The following is a 14,790-nucleotide window of genomic DNA, read 5'->3' as shown; positions in this document are numbered from 1 at the left end:
CGAGGCCTAGGAAGTCAAGATCACACTCCGGTCAGAGGGAGTGCTTGGAGGATCAGTGGGACCAGAGGAGAGGATGTTGGGGCAACAAGATACGACTGTCTCTGCATGCTCTTCAGTCTCTGAAGTGGTGGTGTTCAGCGGAGAATGTCCTCAGAGGGGTTCCCTTCCACAAGGACATTCCCACTTAGACTATTGTGACGGATGCTTCTCTCCAGGGCTGGGGAGCGCACTCCGGAGACTTACAGATTCAAGGGACGTGGTCCCCGACAGAGTCCACGTACCACATCAATTTCCTGGAACTCAGAGCTGTTCACTTGGCACTGAAGGCCTTTCACCCGTCCTTCCAGACCAACTCTCTGCTTGTACAGACGGACAATACGACCACGATGTATTACCTCAACAAGCAGGGGGGCTCGAGATCACGCACCCTGTCGCAGGAGTTGCAGGCGATATGGCACTGGCTTCTGGCCCGAGGACTGACGATAACGGCTACCCATCTGCCAGGTGTGCAGAATGTTCAGGCAGAAGCACTGAGCACACTGATTCAGGAAAACCACGAATGGGTCATAAACGACAAAGTACTAGGAGAAGTCTTCGCAAGGTGGGGGACTCCAGACGTAGATCTGTTCGCCACCGCAGAAAACAGCAAATGCCGAGACTTCGCCTCCAGGTACTACCAGCCGGGGACGCTGGGGAATGCGTTATGGATCAACTGGTCGAACAGCTTTCTGTACGCTTTTCCACCCATTCCCCTGATTCCGACGGTTCTCATCAAGCTGTCCCAGTCCAGGGCGCGGATGATACTGATTGCCCCGGAATGGACCAGGCAGTGGTGGTTCACGGACCTGCTTCACCGGTCTCTCCTTCCTCACATGAAGCTGCCGTGCAGGCCGAACCTTCTCACTAAGTTCGGGGGGCAGATGTTGCATCCCAACCTCTCGTCTTTGAGTTTGGCGGCATGGCTCCTGAGATAGTGCAATATGGCCATCTTAATCTCCCGGAAGATTGCATGGACATACTGAAGGAGGCTAAGCGGCCTTCCACTAGGACTTCTTATGCTTACAAGTGGAAGAGGTTTTGCATCTGGTGCAAGTCCAAGAACTATGACCCGACGACATGTAAGGAAGATGTCATCCTTCCATATCTTCTACATCTGGCGCAGTCTGGCCTTAATGTCCATTCCATTAAGGTTCATCTGGCTGCATTGACTGCCTACAGGAAATGCCCTTCACAGACTTCCTTCTTCCAGATCCCTGTGATCAAAGACTTTTTGAAAGGCTTGAAGAAAGTATTCCCTCCTGTCAGGCTTCCTTCCCCTTCATGGGAATTGAATGTGGTGCTGTCCAGATTGATGAAGGAGCCTTTTGAACCTATTCATAAGGCTTCGTTGCAGCACCTGTCCTGGAAGGCGGTGTTCCTCGTGGCCATTACATCGGCCCGCAGGGTGAGTGAAATTCAGGCGTTGTGTTGCCAAGAACCTTATACTGTATTTCATGCTGCTAAGGTTGTTATGCGTATTCACCCTAAATTTCTTCCCAAGGTTATTTCTGATTTTCATGTCAACCAGACTATAACTTTGCCTACGTTTTTTCAGAATCCTTCATCTCCAGCGGAAAGGTCTTTACATTCCCTGGATGTTAGGAGGGTGTTGAAATTTTATATGGATAAAACCAAAGATATTCGTAGGTCGGACCAATTGTTTATCAATTATGGATCAGTCAGGACAGGTCTTGCTACCTCTAAGCAGTCCATCTCGAGGTGGATTGTGTCCTGCATACAATTGTGTTACCAAAAAGCTAATAAGACCTTAGGGGGTAAACCTAAGGCTCATTCCACCAGGGGCAAAGCTGCCACAACAGCTCTGCTCCGTAATGTTCCAATTGCAGAAATCTGGCAGGCGGCAACTTGGAAGTCGGTCCATACCTTTGCTAAGCATTACTGCCTCGACACTGATGCCAGGGCAGACGCTCAGGTTGGGCAGGCTTCGCTGCGAAATCTGTTCGCACAATAGTGGTGTTATTTCTCTTTTCTCCACCGCAGCTTTGGTGTGGGGATGGGCTTGCCATTCTATTCACTAGATTATGACTATACACAGAGATCCCCTACTACAGAAGGAGTAGTATCTGTCCTGTAACTCCAGTTCTGTAGTAGGGGTATCTCTGTTATAGTCATAAGCGCCAGCCCTCCTCCCCGGTGGAGAGAGAGAGATATTCATGTAAGGAATGCTACAGGTCTGGTGTGTTACGCCTTCAAAAAGAACTGAAAGTAAAAGGGACCTGCAGTGCATTCTGGGATACTGTGAAGTTCTGGAAGGTTCTCTTAAAGGCACAGTATCCTGTCCTGAGCCACATAATGGCAGCCTATGGGGCTTGTCTGTCCAGATCCTCCTCTCTATCATTCCAGAGGGTTTTTGCTGCTGAAGCAAGGGAAACCTGTGCAGGCTATGCTGTTTTGTGGATTTTTTTGGTGGAATTTCTAGTTGAAGTACTGGACAGTGTAGCCTGTTTTATAGGCTGCATTATCTGTCTTTAATTCTCTCTTGTGTGTCTGTGCAGGTCTGCATTTTTCGACACCTTAAGGGATTATTTTTGATTGCTCCGGGGTCCACGCACATGGGCGGGACTATTCACTAGATTATGACTATAACAGAGATACCCCTACTACAGAACTGGAGTTACAGGACAGAAACTACTCCTTACTGAAATAACACTTCTACACTATTTATTATTATTCTCAGGGAACTATTTTGTAAGGAAAATGTGTACTTATCTATGTCTATGTGATGATTGAAGACATTGAAAATTTGGATGGAGGGGAGGGGTGTTCACTATCTTGCCTAGAATTTTAGTTAATGATGTGAGGTCGAAAACTTACTGTCAGACAAGTGTTTTAGATCAGTTTGTGGTTAGCTCCTAAATATTTTTTGTTATCAGTCGTGGAATTTGGCAAATGTTAATCCAGGTTTCCAGTAACCCGTTTAAGGCCATGAGTTACTGGCTATTTTTCTCCTAAGTATTGAGCCCGGAGGTCTAAGGTAAGGGGGATGAGAGCTGAATGGCATCTTATGGAGAAGTCCTTAGGCCTATTTCTTCAGCACTGTAATTTGGCTGTCCCTGAGTCCTAGTAGAACCTGACTAGGGGACTAAATGTGCCAGGAGCAGGCACCAGCAAAATGCTCCATTGCCAATCTCTCAGATACACTTACATTGTCTGGTTTTTGGGTCTGTGTATATGACATGATTTTATAAGGAAATCTGGCTGTGGTATAAGTGCCTAGGAATACTCACTTTCTGAGACACCAATAATATCCCATAGAGACTTCTAGACACAGATTCCTTGCCTTAGCATATTCCTCAGACATCAGACTGGATCTGGAAAATCTTGAGCAGTACCACTGTGTGCTGGTAGGTAGTACTGATCGACTCAGCATCATCTGTGCCAGATGTGATATGGGTGCCTATAAATGCACCAACTAAGTGCACTGACATTGATGTTTTTTCTATGACTTCCATCAGTGCAGCTACCTCAGTCATTTATTGGCTGCCTTTCTTCAACCTGTTGATATTTTTTGAGTAGTCTTGCTCCAAGTGTACCTTCGGGATATCCCCTAAGAAACTTGTGGGTTTAAGCCCTGTGGAACCTGTCACAAGCAAATGTTTGTGACAGACCCCCACTTGATTTGCTTATGGTGCTGGGAGCCAAACCACAACTTCAAGACCTGCCGTGACTGCAGTGCAATGAACCCCAAATGCTCATGGTCATTCATCACGGAACTACACCACACCACTCCAGGTCCCAGTAGCGTGGAAGGGCACAAGTCTGCTCTGGGAGTCGTTCCCCTGTGCCATTTTCAAGGTCAAAATCTTCATCAGGTTAGTCCCACAAGAAGAAGAATATCAAGAAGTCGAAGCGTTCTTCTACTTCTTCGCTACGCCGGTCCAAGACATTGGCACGGCACAGGAATTATGCCACAAATCTAGGCCCTGCCCCTACACTTCCATTGTGGAGTCTGGGTCTGCTCCGAGCATCCCACAATTTCCCGTGGCGACCCCCACCTAATTGAAAGAATTCAGTGAGGCTACACACATCATCTTTAGGCAAGCCAACACCTCTGAAGCACCTTTGGGCCCGTTGGTTCAGAAGAGGCCCCGATTGGATTCCCACCAGCCGGTTCACCCTTGGCATCAGTCGGGCCCTTTGGATCCATATTAGGACCAGCTCCGGTTGCAAATCCACAACCTTCACAGGAGTTTGGTCAAAAGGCGCTGTTACTGGCACTGCCAATGCCCCTTGGTGGCGCCAACCCCTTTGTAATTTCCAACTCTGATAAGGAGCTGGACCTTTGTCATCCGAAGTCAACTCCGATGCCGAAAGGACCACAACCTTTTGGGTCTGAGACAGTACCTCCATATTTTGACCGGTTCTGTGAGGGATATGCTTTGGGCGGATGTGAGGATCTATATGACTACCCTGACCACCTTGAGGAGCCTTTGGACGAGGATAACTGCTATGGGGAACTGGCTGATGCCAGTGATCTAAACACCTCACCAGATAGTGACCTGGTCTTTCCTTTTAGTGGGGTTATGGAGGAAGTGGCTTTTTGCCACAGTGATTCAGAGGAATGCTGTAGTCTTTGACAGGGGTGCTTCAACTTGGGGTATCCCCCACTGAACTTCTCCTTTTCCCTGATGCCCACACTGATGTCCTGCTTGGAGCCTGGGCCAAGCCTTGTTCAGGCATTCCTGTCCATATGACAATCACCCGCTGTTACCACCCCACTCCTGGGGGTCCAGCTTTTCTCACCCTGCATCCCACCCCTGGGAGCCTGGTTGTACAGGCCTCAACGTCCTTGTTTAACCCTGGCATGCTCCCTACTGTGCCACCGGATAGGGAATTCAAGAGGCTTGATACCTTCAATAAAAGGATTTTCTTTTCCACTAGCCCGGTATTATGGTCTTGAACACTGCATGCCTCTTGGGCCAGTACACCCACACAGTGTGGTACTTGGTCATGTAAGTGCTGCCCATGGTCTCGAAGGAGTCCCGAGCAACGACGCTTGGGTGTTGAGTAAAGTGATGGCGGTGGTTGCAGGCCATCTGAGGAGTTCAGCCGTACACCCACACAGTGTGGGACTTGGTCACACAAGTCCTGTCCATGGTCTCGGAGGAGGCCCGATCCATCCTGCCCCGGGCTATTACCCACGGCAGGGATGCAGAAAAGTTCTACGGACTGGACATGACAAACTCGCTGGGTGGAGCAATTGCTTCGTAGGTGGCGCTCTGTCACCACGCCTGGCTGTGGTCAGCTGGCTTCTCGGGGGATGTCCAGGCATCTATTATGTACATGCCCTTTGACAGCGCTCACCTGTTTGACAATGACCCAGACTCAGTGCTCAAGCACATCAAGGGCAGTGAGTTGTTGGAACTCTCCATGGCTCTACGCTAGCCTCATTCTGCCTATCTCTCCTTCGTGGATGTGGTAGGAGATACCAGTCACGTCAATTTCCACTCAGCTACCATTGCCAATAGATCCCCTGTCCTTACTTATTTTTGAATACATCTCCCACAACACTCGTGGGAATCTACACCAGAGATCTGTCCAGTCCGACCCCCCTGCCAGCTGCAGCCTCAAATCTCTTTAACATGCCCTCATAACATCATAAGCAACTGGTTGGCTTCAGGATCAAACACCACCTGCCCAGCTAGCGGTCCATAACTTCGGAAGAGTGGGTGCTTCAAATTGTTCAGTGGAGTTACACACTTGCATTGATGGAAACCCCACCACCCATGCCACCGTTCTCAGATCCGCTGACGGAGGATCACCTCTTCCTGTTGTATGAGAAAGTACAGGCTCTTTTAGCCAAAGGGTTTTCGAGAGAGTACCGACATCAGAAGTAGGTCATTGCTATTCTCGCTATTTTCTGGTGCTGAAGAAGGACAGGCTCTGCCCTATTCTAGATATGCACCCTTTCAAATACTTCCAGAAGAAAGACAAATTCAAGATGTCAGCTCAGGTCCTGTCAGTCCTGCATCCCAGAGACTGCATGGTAGCGCTGGCCTTGAAGGACACATATTTCCAAATATCCTTTCTACTGGCCCATAGATGTTACTGTGGGACATTAGCATTTTTAGTTTGCTGTTCTCCAATTTGGCCTTACCAGCGACGCTTGGGTGTTCATTAAAGTGATGGCGGTGGTCGTAGGCCACCTATGGAGTTCAGGCATTCCCGTCTTCTTCCTACCTCGATGACTGGCTGTTGAAGGTGGGCTTGCCTCAGGCAGTCACCACCCACCGACAGACGACGGCAAACCTCCTGCATTCGCTGGGGTTCATTATCAACTTGCCCAAATCACGCCTGATTCCATCTCAAACACTACCTTTCATCGGAGCCATTCTGGACACAGTGTAATTGTACGCCTATCTTCTGGAGCGCCTAGTCCAGGATATCAGGCTATGATGCTGATGTTTCAGCCTCTACTGTGGATTTCGGTGAGACTGACTCTAACATCTGTCAGGCCCTGGTGCTTCTGGATCTGTCGGCCACCTTTGACACGGTCGACCATGATATCTTGGTCGACCGTGTCAGAGAGGCCGGCATCCAGGGCACCGCTCTGGACTGGATCCGCTCTTTTCTGTCTGACCGCCAACAAGCAGTCAGACTGTCCCAGTTCTCAGCAGACCAGGTCGGGCTGACCTGTGGTGTCCCGCAAGGCTCCTCTTTGTCCCCACTCCTTTTTAATTTATATCTGGCTCCCTTGATTCGCTCTCTCCGTAGGTTGAATGTCACCGCGTTCAATTACGCGGATGACATTCAACTGGTCTTTACCATCGACACATCGGAGGAATCTATTTCCACCTTTCAGACTACCCTTTGTTTCATTAGTGACTGGATGAGCTCTAACCATCTTAAGCTCAACCCCGACAAGACCGAGTTGGTTCTTGTCGGGGGTCCCTCTAACCCTTGGCAACCCTCTTTCTGGCCGGCTAATCTGGGCAGCCCCCCTTGCCCAGCGAACTCAGCTAAAAGTCTGGGGGTTGTCATTAGCAGTGATCTCTCAATGAAACTTCAGATCAGCGCGGTAGTGTCCTCTAGTCACTTCCAGCTCAGGGAGATACGAAAGATCTCTCGCCTCCTCACTACAGAGGCCCTCACTTTGGTGTTGCTTGCGCTAGTCATTTCAAGACTTGACTATGCAAACGCGCTTTGCGTAGGCATCCCTGACTACCAAGCCAAGAGACTCCAGCAGATTCAAAATCAGGTCGCCCTTCTCATTTTCCGCCAACCCAGATTCCAACACGTTCGCCCTCTTTTAAAAAGTCTTCATTGGCTCCCGGTCACCGCACGCTGCAAGTTTAAACTGGGCTGCATAATTTTCAAATCCCTTGCAGGTGGAGGCCCCCTCTTTATTTCCTCCCTCCTTCACCCATATGTCCCTTCACGTAGCCTTCGCTCGTCTCAATTGGCTTTACTATCAGTCCCTAGATTCAAGAGGAAGAAACACGGTGGTCTTAGGTTCTCTTTTTTAGCTCCTTCCTTCTGGAATGCCCTCCCCCTCTCTCTAAGACTGTCCCTCCCTTACACTAGGTTTAGATCCCTCCTTAAAACTTTTCTGTTCACTGAGGCCTACAATTAGTCTTGACCCTCACTTTTTCTCTTTTCTTTTGTTCCCTCAGCACAAGCGCCAAGAAACCTTCAGGTGTTAGCCGCGCTATAAAAAACTTTTTATCATAACATTTAACATAACACTGACTGACTCTGAGGCTGCTGGGTTGCTTAGTCTTCTTGCTTGTAAAGCATGCCCGCTGGCATATGCGGGCCCTGCTGTGGGACCTGAAGTCTCAAAGGACGCAGCATCAGGGGAATCTTTCCAGCCTCATCCAGATATCGAAGGGAACTGCAAAAAACCTGCAGTGGTGGCTACCAAATCACGATTGGTTCAGCAGCTGACCCCTCTCCCGTCCCCACCCACATCTCACAACTGGGTTGGGGCTGCCAACTGGGAGAGGTTGAGATCCGAGAACTCTGGTCTCCAGTGGGGTCTCAGCTTCACAACAATTTGTTGAAGTTGAGAGCAATTCACTTGGTATTAAAAGCCTTCCTCCTCTCCATCAAGGGAATACTGTTTCAGGTGTTCACAGACAACACCACTACCATTTGGTACTGTAACAAACAAGGCGGGATGGGCTTTTGTGGTCTTTCTGCAGCTGGAACATCAAGACATTTTTCTGGTCACGCAACACCCAGTAGGGTCTCTGGAGGACAGGTTGAACAAACTCAGCCGTCAGTGCCTCGAGATCCCTTCCACAACTGGGGAGAAGCTTAGTTAGATCTATCTGCCACCACCGAGGACGTGCAATGTCCAGCGCTTCTGCGTGTTGGAATTTCTAAGGTGGCTTTCGCTTGGATATGCATTTAATCTCGAACGGGGCTTAGGACTCCTGTACGCCTTTCCGCCAGTACCACTCCTGCTCCGAGTTGTGAAGAAAATCAAGACAAACCGGCTCAAGAGATTCTTGTGACTCTGGATCGGGCCTGCAGTGTGTGGTGTCCAGAATTCCTGATCATGAGCTACTCTCCTCCGATCAGGCTGCGGTTTCGGGAGGGTCTCCTGTCGCAGTAATAGAGCACGGTTCTGCACCTGAACTTGCGCACGCTCTGCCTTCATGTGTGGAGATTGAGCAGTGGCATTTGAGTGTCTTCAGTCTCCCTCTCAAAGTTGGTGAGGCCATGTTTGTAGCCAGGCATCCCTCCACAAAGACCATATACACCTGCCTATGGGACAAGTTTGTGGCTTGGTGCACTAAAAACATGTTGACCCCCTTTCTGCACCCTTATCCAAAGTGTTGCTGTTTGTTTTCATTAGCCCAGCAAGGACTTTCTTTAGGCACAGTTAAGGTATACCTGTTTGCTATATCCGCTTTTTTGTGGTTGCTGAAAGGTCTTCAACATTTGGTTCCTCTCCAAACCTTCTATTATGCCCCAGTGGGACTCTGATTTGTTTTTAACTTTTTAAATGTGTTCACCCTTTGAACTCATGCATAGTTGCCCCCTCAGACTTCTCACGATCAAGACAAATTGCTTGGTGGCCCACCTCGACCAGGAGGATCAGCCAGCTGCAGACACGCTCTGTTAACCCTCCGTACACCATCTTCCTCACAAACAAACTGGTTCTCCACACCCATGCCTCTTTTTGGCTAAAGGTGCTGAAACCTTGCCTTGTCGGCCAAAATATCACCCTGCCTTCCTTCTTTGCTCCTCCTCACCCCTTCAAGGAGGAGGAAAGACTCTACTGCTGGCCCCCAAAAAGAGGGTTGCTGTTCTACCTCAATTGCACCAAAGGACACTGGGTCGACGATCAGCTGTTTGTTTGGTTCACTGGAGCCAGAAAGGGGAAGCAGTGCAGAAACAAACCATCTCCAGATGGATTGTACTCTACATTAAGATCTGCTATGCAATGGCCAAAAATCAACCACCTGGGGGCTTCCGGGTTCATTCTGACAGAGCCAAAGCTCAGACCACTGTATTAGCTCGTGGACTCCCCGTCCTGTACAACTGTCATAATGCGATGTAGGAGTCCTCGCACACGTTCACCAAACACTACTGCTTTGACAGTCAGGCCGTTCTGATGGGTACTTTGCCTGCTCGGTAAAGCCCTGGTTTTTTGGTCTGAACCATTTAGCAGACCCTTCGCTGGTGAGGTATTGCTTTGGTATCTATTCTAAGAGGAGGAATCTGCGACTGAAAGTCTTAATCATTTGAACAAGTTGATTTCCTTCAGTAATGCTTTTTCTAGTGGAGACTATCTAGCTGCAGATTCCTTACCGTTCTTCGGCGGCAGAAAGAGACAGGTAAAGAAACTGATGTATGTGCGCCACAGTGGTGCTTATATAGGCTCTGCGCATATAACCACAGACACGAAGCCGATCGATGCCACCTACTACTGCAGAGAGTTACTGCTGAAGATTTTCCGGAGCCAGTCTGACGTCCAGGGAATATTCTAAGTTAAAGAATCTGCGGCTAGATACTCTTGACCAGATAAGGCGCTAACAAATGTCAGTTCTTCATTTACATTTCTAATATTTCGTATTTGTAAAGAAAACAATTTTTTGTGTGTGTAATACTCTCTTTATGTCTCTGCTTCCCTGCCCCATTCCATTGACACTGATTAAAAGTCATGCCAAGCAGTGGTAGGAGACCGGCGCATTCAAAAAAGCAGTTAGAAGATAGTGAAGTTTAACAATGTGCCCCAACCCACCTGCCAACCACCATCTGACCTCTCAGTCTAGGCCCTTTTCCTGCACTACATGGCTTGGATGTTTGCATATTAGCCCTGCACATTCTCAAGCATACATATTTACATCTTGGCAACAGACTCTCTGCACACCTATTGTTTGCAGCACAAATACTTAGAATTATGACTGGATGACTTTTTTGTCTGCTCTTGATTTGATGGCTTTCCATCCTATCTTCTTTGACTCACCCAGGAGTCTGTCTCATTTCTATGACTTGATGAGTTGTATCCTTCCACTGCACGCCTAAGGGATCTCTTATTTCACTTGGCTTTCAGCACCGCAATCGAGTGCATGTGTTCCCTTGCTTTATCTTCCTAATTTTTCTCTGCCTCTCCCAAGCGCATTCTCTTTTCTCTCCTGCTGCTCCTAATGCTCCCAGTGTTACTTTTTTTGCAATTATTTTATCGCTTTTTTTTTTTAACAAGGACCAGCAAGTAGGAGATGCTGCTGGGGGCCTCTTGCTTCCTTTATGCCCACACTTGTTTACTTTTTCCATATTTTAATTTACATTTCAAACATTGATGTGTGCAATGTTAGATGGGTAACTTAAAAATGGCCACAGTAAATCATGATGCACGCATGTGTCAACACACATGCATGTACATGCATCAACAGTTCAACATGGGCACCCCGACTGTCTTCTTATATAGAAGACCCATCGCAAGACTGCCTTCACATGCCTCTGTGTCTTGATGTGTGCATTCTCAAGCGATTGGCAGGACTCATTAGCAAGCGAAGAGCTGGGGCTTTTAGTGCCCTATTGCATTTCCCAATACTTGTTTTTCTCAGTGCTACTTTCATGTGTATCAGTGTCCTCTTATACATATCTGGGTTCCCACTTATGCTATAGGATGAATGTTTTTTAGACAAATATGTTTATTCTGGTATGGTTTCTCAATCTGTATTACTGTTTGTTATCCACATAGGGGTGATTGCATCAATTAAAACTGCCTAGGAGATTTCTGCTCTCATACTATTTACCTCTGCAATTTTAGGAGCAATGGGAAAAGGAGCAAATCAAATTAAAGCGAATTGAAGAAGAGAGCATTAAGAAGGGAAAAACATTTGAATCACTTCTGAACAGTAGGGATGCACACATCATGCTCCTGAGTAAAAAGTTAAAAGAAGCAAATGATAGGCTTGAGAAAATAGACTGCAAAAATATGCAAATCTGTGAAACAGAGGTAAGACCATATGAAGAAGGAATCATGTCAAATAGTGAATTGTTAATGAGATTGTCTGGTATTACATGAACAAACCGTTTCCTGCAGTTAGTAGTTTTTTTTTAGAGAAGGTGCAGCAAGGGTTCCCTATAGTAGTACATTGTTTTCCATATTTTGCTACTGAATTAACTGTGGAGAGCATATCTGTATATTTAAGAATCATTTTTTGTGTATTCCTTATCTATTTTTTTTAATACAATTTGGTAATTATTGCACTACGTTAATTGGTGTATTTCGTTATTGTCAGTTGTATACAGTTCAATGTAGGAAGAAGCTTTTCCAGGCGAATAAATGTGCATGTTCTTTGACCAATTCGACTTTAAGCAGCCAGTCACTTCGCATTCTTACTTAACTTTTTTTTACACTTTTAACTGATTTTTGTTTTGACTTTTCCAAAGCATCAAAACAAGTGTTGTGAGTTTATTTGGGTGAGAGGGTTAGATTTATTATTCTGTTTAAAAAAATAAATGCACTTAGAAGCTACGTTTCATTTTTACATTAGATACAGAATGTTTATAAGTGTGAGTGGCAAGACGTGTCTTTAGATATCACAATTACCGCAACTAATCTCCCCTCTGAAATGTTAGAGACTAAAGCATTAACATTTGAGAGTGAACTAAACGTAGCAGTAGTTACCTTTTTTTTTTTTTTTTACGTTGCACCGCATGCTTTTTAGCATTTTGGGTTCTCTTAACCCCGGGTCTAGCAGACAAATGAAATGAACTATAGCCATTGCCAACAGAACTCCAAATAGTGTGCGAATCAATCAAAGTGAAGTCGCCAAATAAAATCACGTCTTTCACCTTCTGACCTGCTCTCAAGAAAGTTGGAAATTGCAGTACAACACATACAGGTCTATGTCTGAAAAAGATCATTTTTACTGATCTCTTCGAAAAATGATGTACAAAATCAAGGCAATGCCTTCAATTACTTGGTATTCCAATCAGTCCCTCAATGGATAATCCAAAAAGAGCGCCCACAATTATCTGCATCTGATGACCAAAGCAAATCAGATAAAATCCGCAGTAAAGCCTATTATGGTCTATGTCCAAATATTGTTTCATTTGATCATTTATCTCACTGCTAATACATTGACATTCTTGTACAGTATTTGGTCACTGATCATGGCATTGGCTAGACACTTTAGTGAAAGCAAGTAAACAAGTCTGCGAATAATTTTGTATATTTAAGGTGTAATTTACTCTCTGGGACGACCTGCCTTCCCACCCAGTCTCTACAATTTGCAGGATATAGTACGTTCGAGATCTAGTTATCACCTGAACAGGTTATCAATACAGACATGTTTCAGATTGGCCAGTGTGGTAGCCCCGGCATCCAGTACACCCGACATTTTTTCGGGCTTTTGGATTTTATCCTGACAGGCCTACTTTTACTTATAACCCTTCCAATATTTAGCAATATTCTGCCCCGTTTATATCTCCGCCTCTTGAGAACCATTCCAGTCTGCAGTGGGGGCCCACTTCATGTGTTTGATTTATTTATTGTCAGACATCGCTTTTTTTGAGTGACAGTTACTCAGGTTTACATTAAGCTGTTCGTGATGATCCCACCATTCAAACGGATCGAAACTCTGTCGGCAATACATACAGACCCAATCTCCGTTGATGTAGTGTGTATCTCAGATAATGTAAGCGATACAAATATTCCACGTCAAAATCACGTGTATCACACGTCTGCCCAAGTACTTTCTTCGCTTGTCTCACTTCACGTCTACTCACATCCCACTACAGTACTTTTTAAAAAAAAACTTGTATTTATTAATGGATCGCTACATATTAAAAATATTGTTTTGATTTAAATGTATCGTGTGATACTCGTTGTTATTCTCCCCTCCGTAGGGACCACTGCTGTTCTGTAATAATACTTACACCGGGTCCCTTGGATACCTAGGGCTTCTCTTGTTTTTCTGTAATACAGTACAGATCCTGATCAGTAACTTCACTCGTTTTTATTTTCTAGTCGCAAGTGTGTGTGCACGCTCTCCCGCCAGCCACCAGAGCAGCCCTTGCTCCCCTTTTATCGTGCTCTGTGCACAGCACTCCAACCTACTTAATCTGTAAAACCAGGAAAACGTCAACCTAAAATACATTAGATAAATAAATACAACTTTTATTTCTAACGAATAAGCCCTAAATAATTACCCAGAAATATTCTCCCCTAACTAATCTGAAAAACGAAAATGTAGTCAAATCGAAACTCAGAAATAGTGAACGTTCTCGCCCCTCATAGTAATAGAAATACAAAACAGAACTTGCAAAACACTAGCAGGCAGAAACCCATTGCTTACCTTGGTGAAGGAGCTGTTAGTGAGCAGAAGGTATCACTTGACAGACATGGTGGTATGATGTGAAACGGTTCTGTGCACTCTGGTCTTTACTCCTAGTCCTTATTTCTTGAGTGACAGAGTTTTTTGCTTCAGTTTTATTTCTACTGCTTATCAAATAAAAAAGATGTGTTTAATGCATAATGTACACCTTGTGATCTTTCCAGGCACTCCACGTGTGTACTGTTTTCTTATGTGTATAACATGCTTAAAATGCCACGTCCAGATCTGGAAAAAAATAAGTCTCGGGTTCCTGGAATTTTATACATCCAGTTTCTGTTTAGGACCCTTCTCAAATGTCATAATCAAAAGCGCATATGTATTATCCCACTAGGCACTTTAATGTAATATACGACTAGATAAGTTTCCGTAATTGATATTTTCATGTTGCATTTTAATTTCCCAACGCGTTAATAGTTTAAGCATGTAATTATTTTTCCGAGTGGTTTTGAAGTTGACTAACAGAGATCGATACCACTGGCCTCCACTAGGTGGTAGTCCAATGTTATCAAGTCGTCGATACGTGCTATCGTATTGTTTTCACTAAACATCAGATAAGTTACCTGGCATCACCGAGGTGCACTCGATCATTTTAGATTGTCTTTGCTCTGCGTGTCTGTTCATGTAGATTGCAATCAATTTAATTTACAGTTTGTAATGCAGTCCTGCCGTATTTTTCCTTCTTTAAGGTACACAATAAAAGACTGGAGTGTCCTGCTGGTCAGGATGTCATACCAGCAGCCTCAGGTACTTCTGCTATTCACATGAGTGAAAGGTAAAGCAGCTTTAATTATATGTATATTAATATGCAAGCTAAACGGCATTTTTTTCATTTCTAATTGTGGTCATTAGATAGCTGCCCTGTTCACGCTGGACTCGCCTCACTTGTTGTTTTGAAAAGAAATTATAGCAAACATTTCATAAAAGAACG

At 45.6% G+C, this 14,790-nt stretch overlaps 1 protein-coding gene across 3 annotated transcripts in view; it reads left to right on the top strand.

Moving 5' to 3' along the window:
• The window catches only part of TANK (TRAF family member associated NFKB activator), a 386,559-nt gene that overhangs the window by 283,157 nt on the left and 88,612 nt on the right, over positions 1–14,790 (top strand). For all 3 annotated transcript variants that reach the window (XM_078681664.1, XM_078681665.1, XM_078681666.1), the window contains 2 exons: positions 11,288–11,476; positions 14,549–14,634. In XM_078681664.1, the coding sequence (XP_078537790.1) occupies positions 11,288–11,476; positions 14,549–14,634 (275 nt within the window). The remainder of the gene's footprint in view (positions 1–11,287; positions 11,477–14,548; positions 14,635–14,790) is intronic.

This window comes from Lissotriton helveticus, chromosome 3_1 (assembly GCF_964261635.1).
Source record: "Lissotriton helveticus chromosome 3_1, aLisHel1.1, whole genome shotgun sequence".
Taxonomy (NCBI): domain Eukaryota; kingdom Metazoa; phylum Chordata; class Amphibia; order Caudata; family Salamandridae; genus Lissotriton; species Lissotriton helveticus.
Note: the sequence above shows the minus strand (reverse complement) of the source record. Positions and strands in the feature narration are given on the sequence as shown.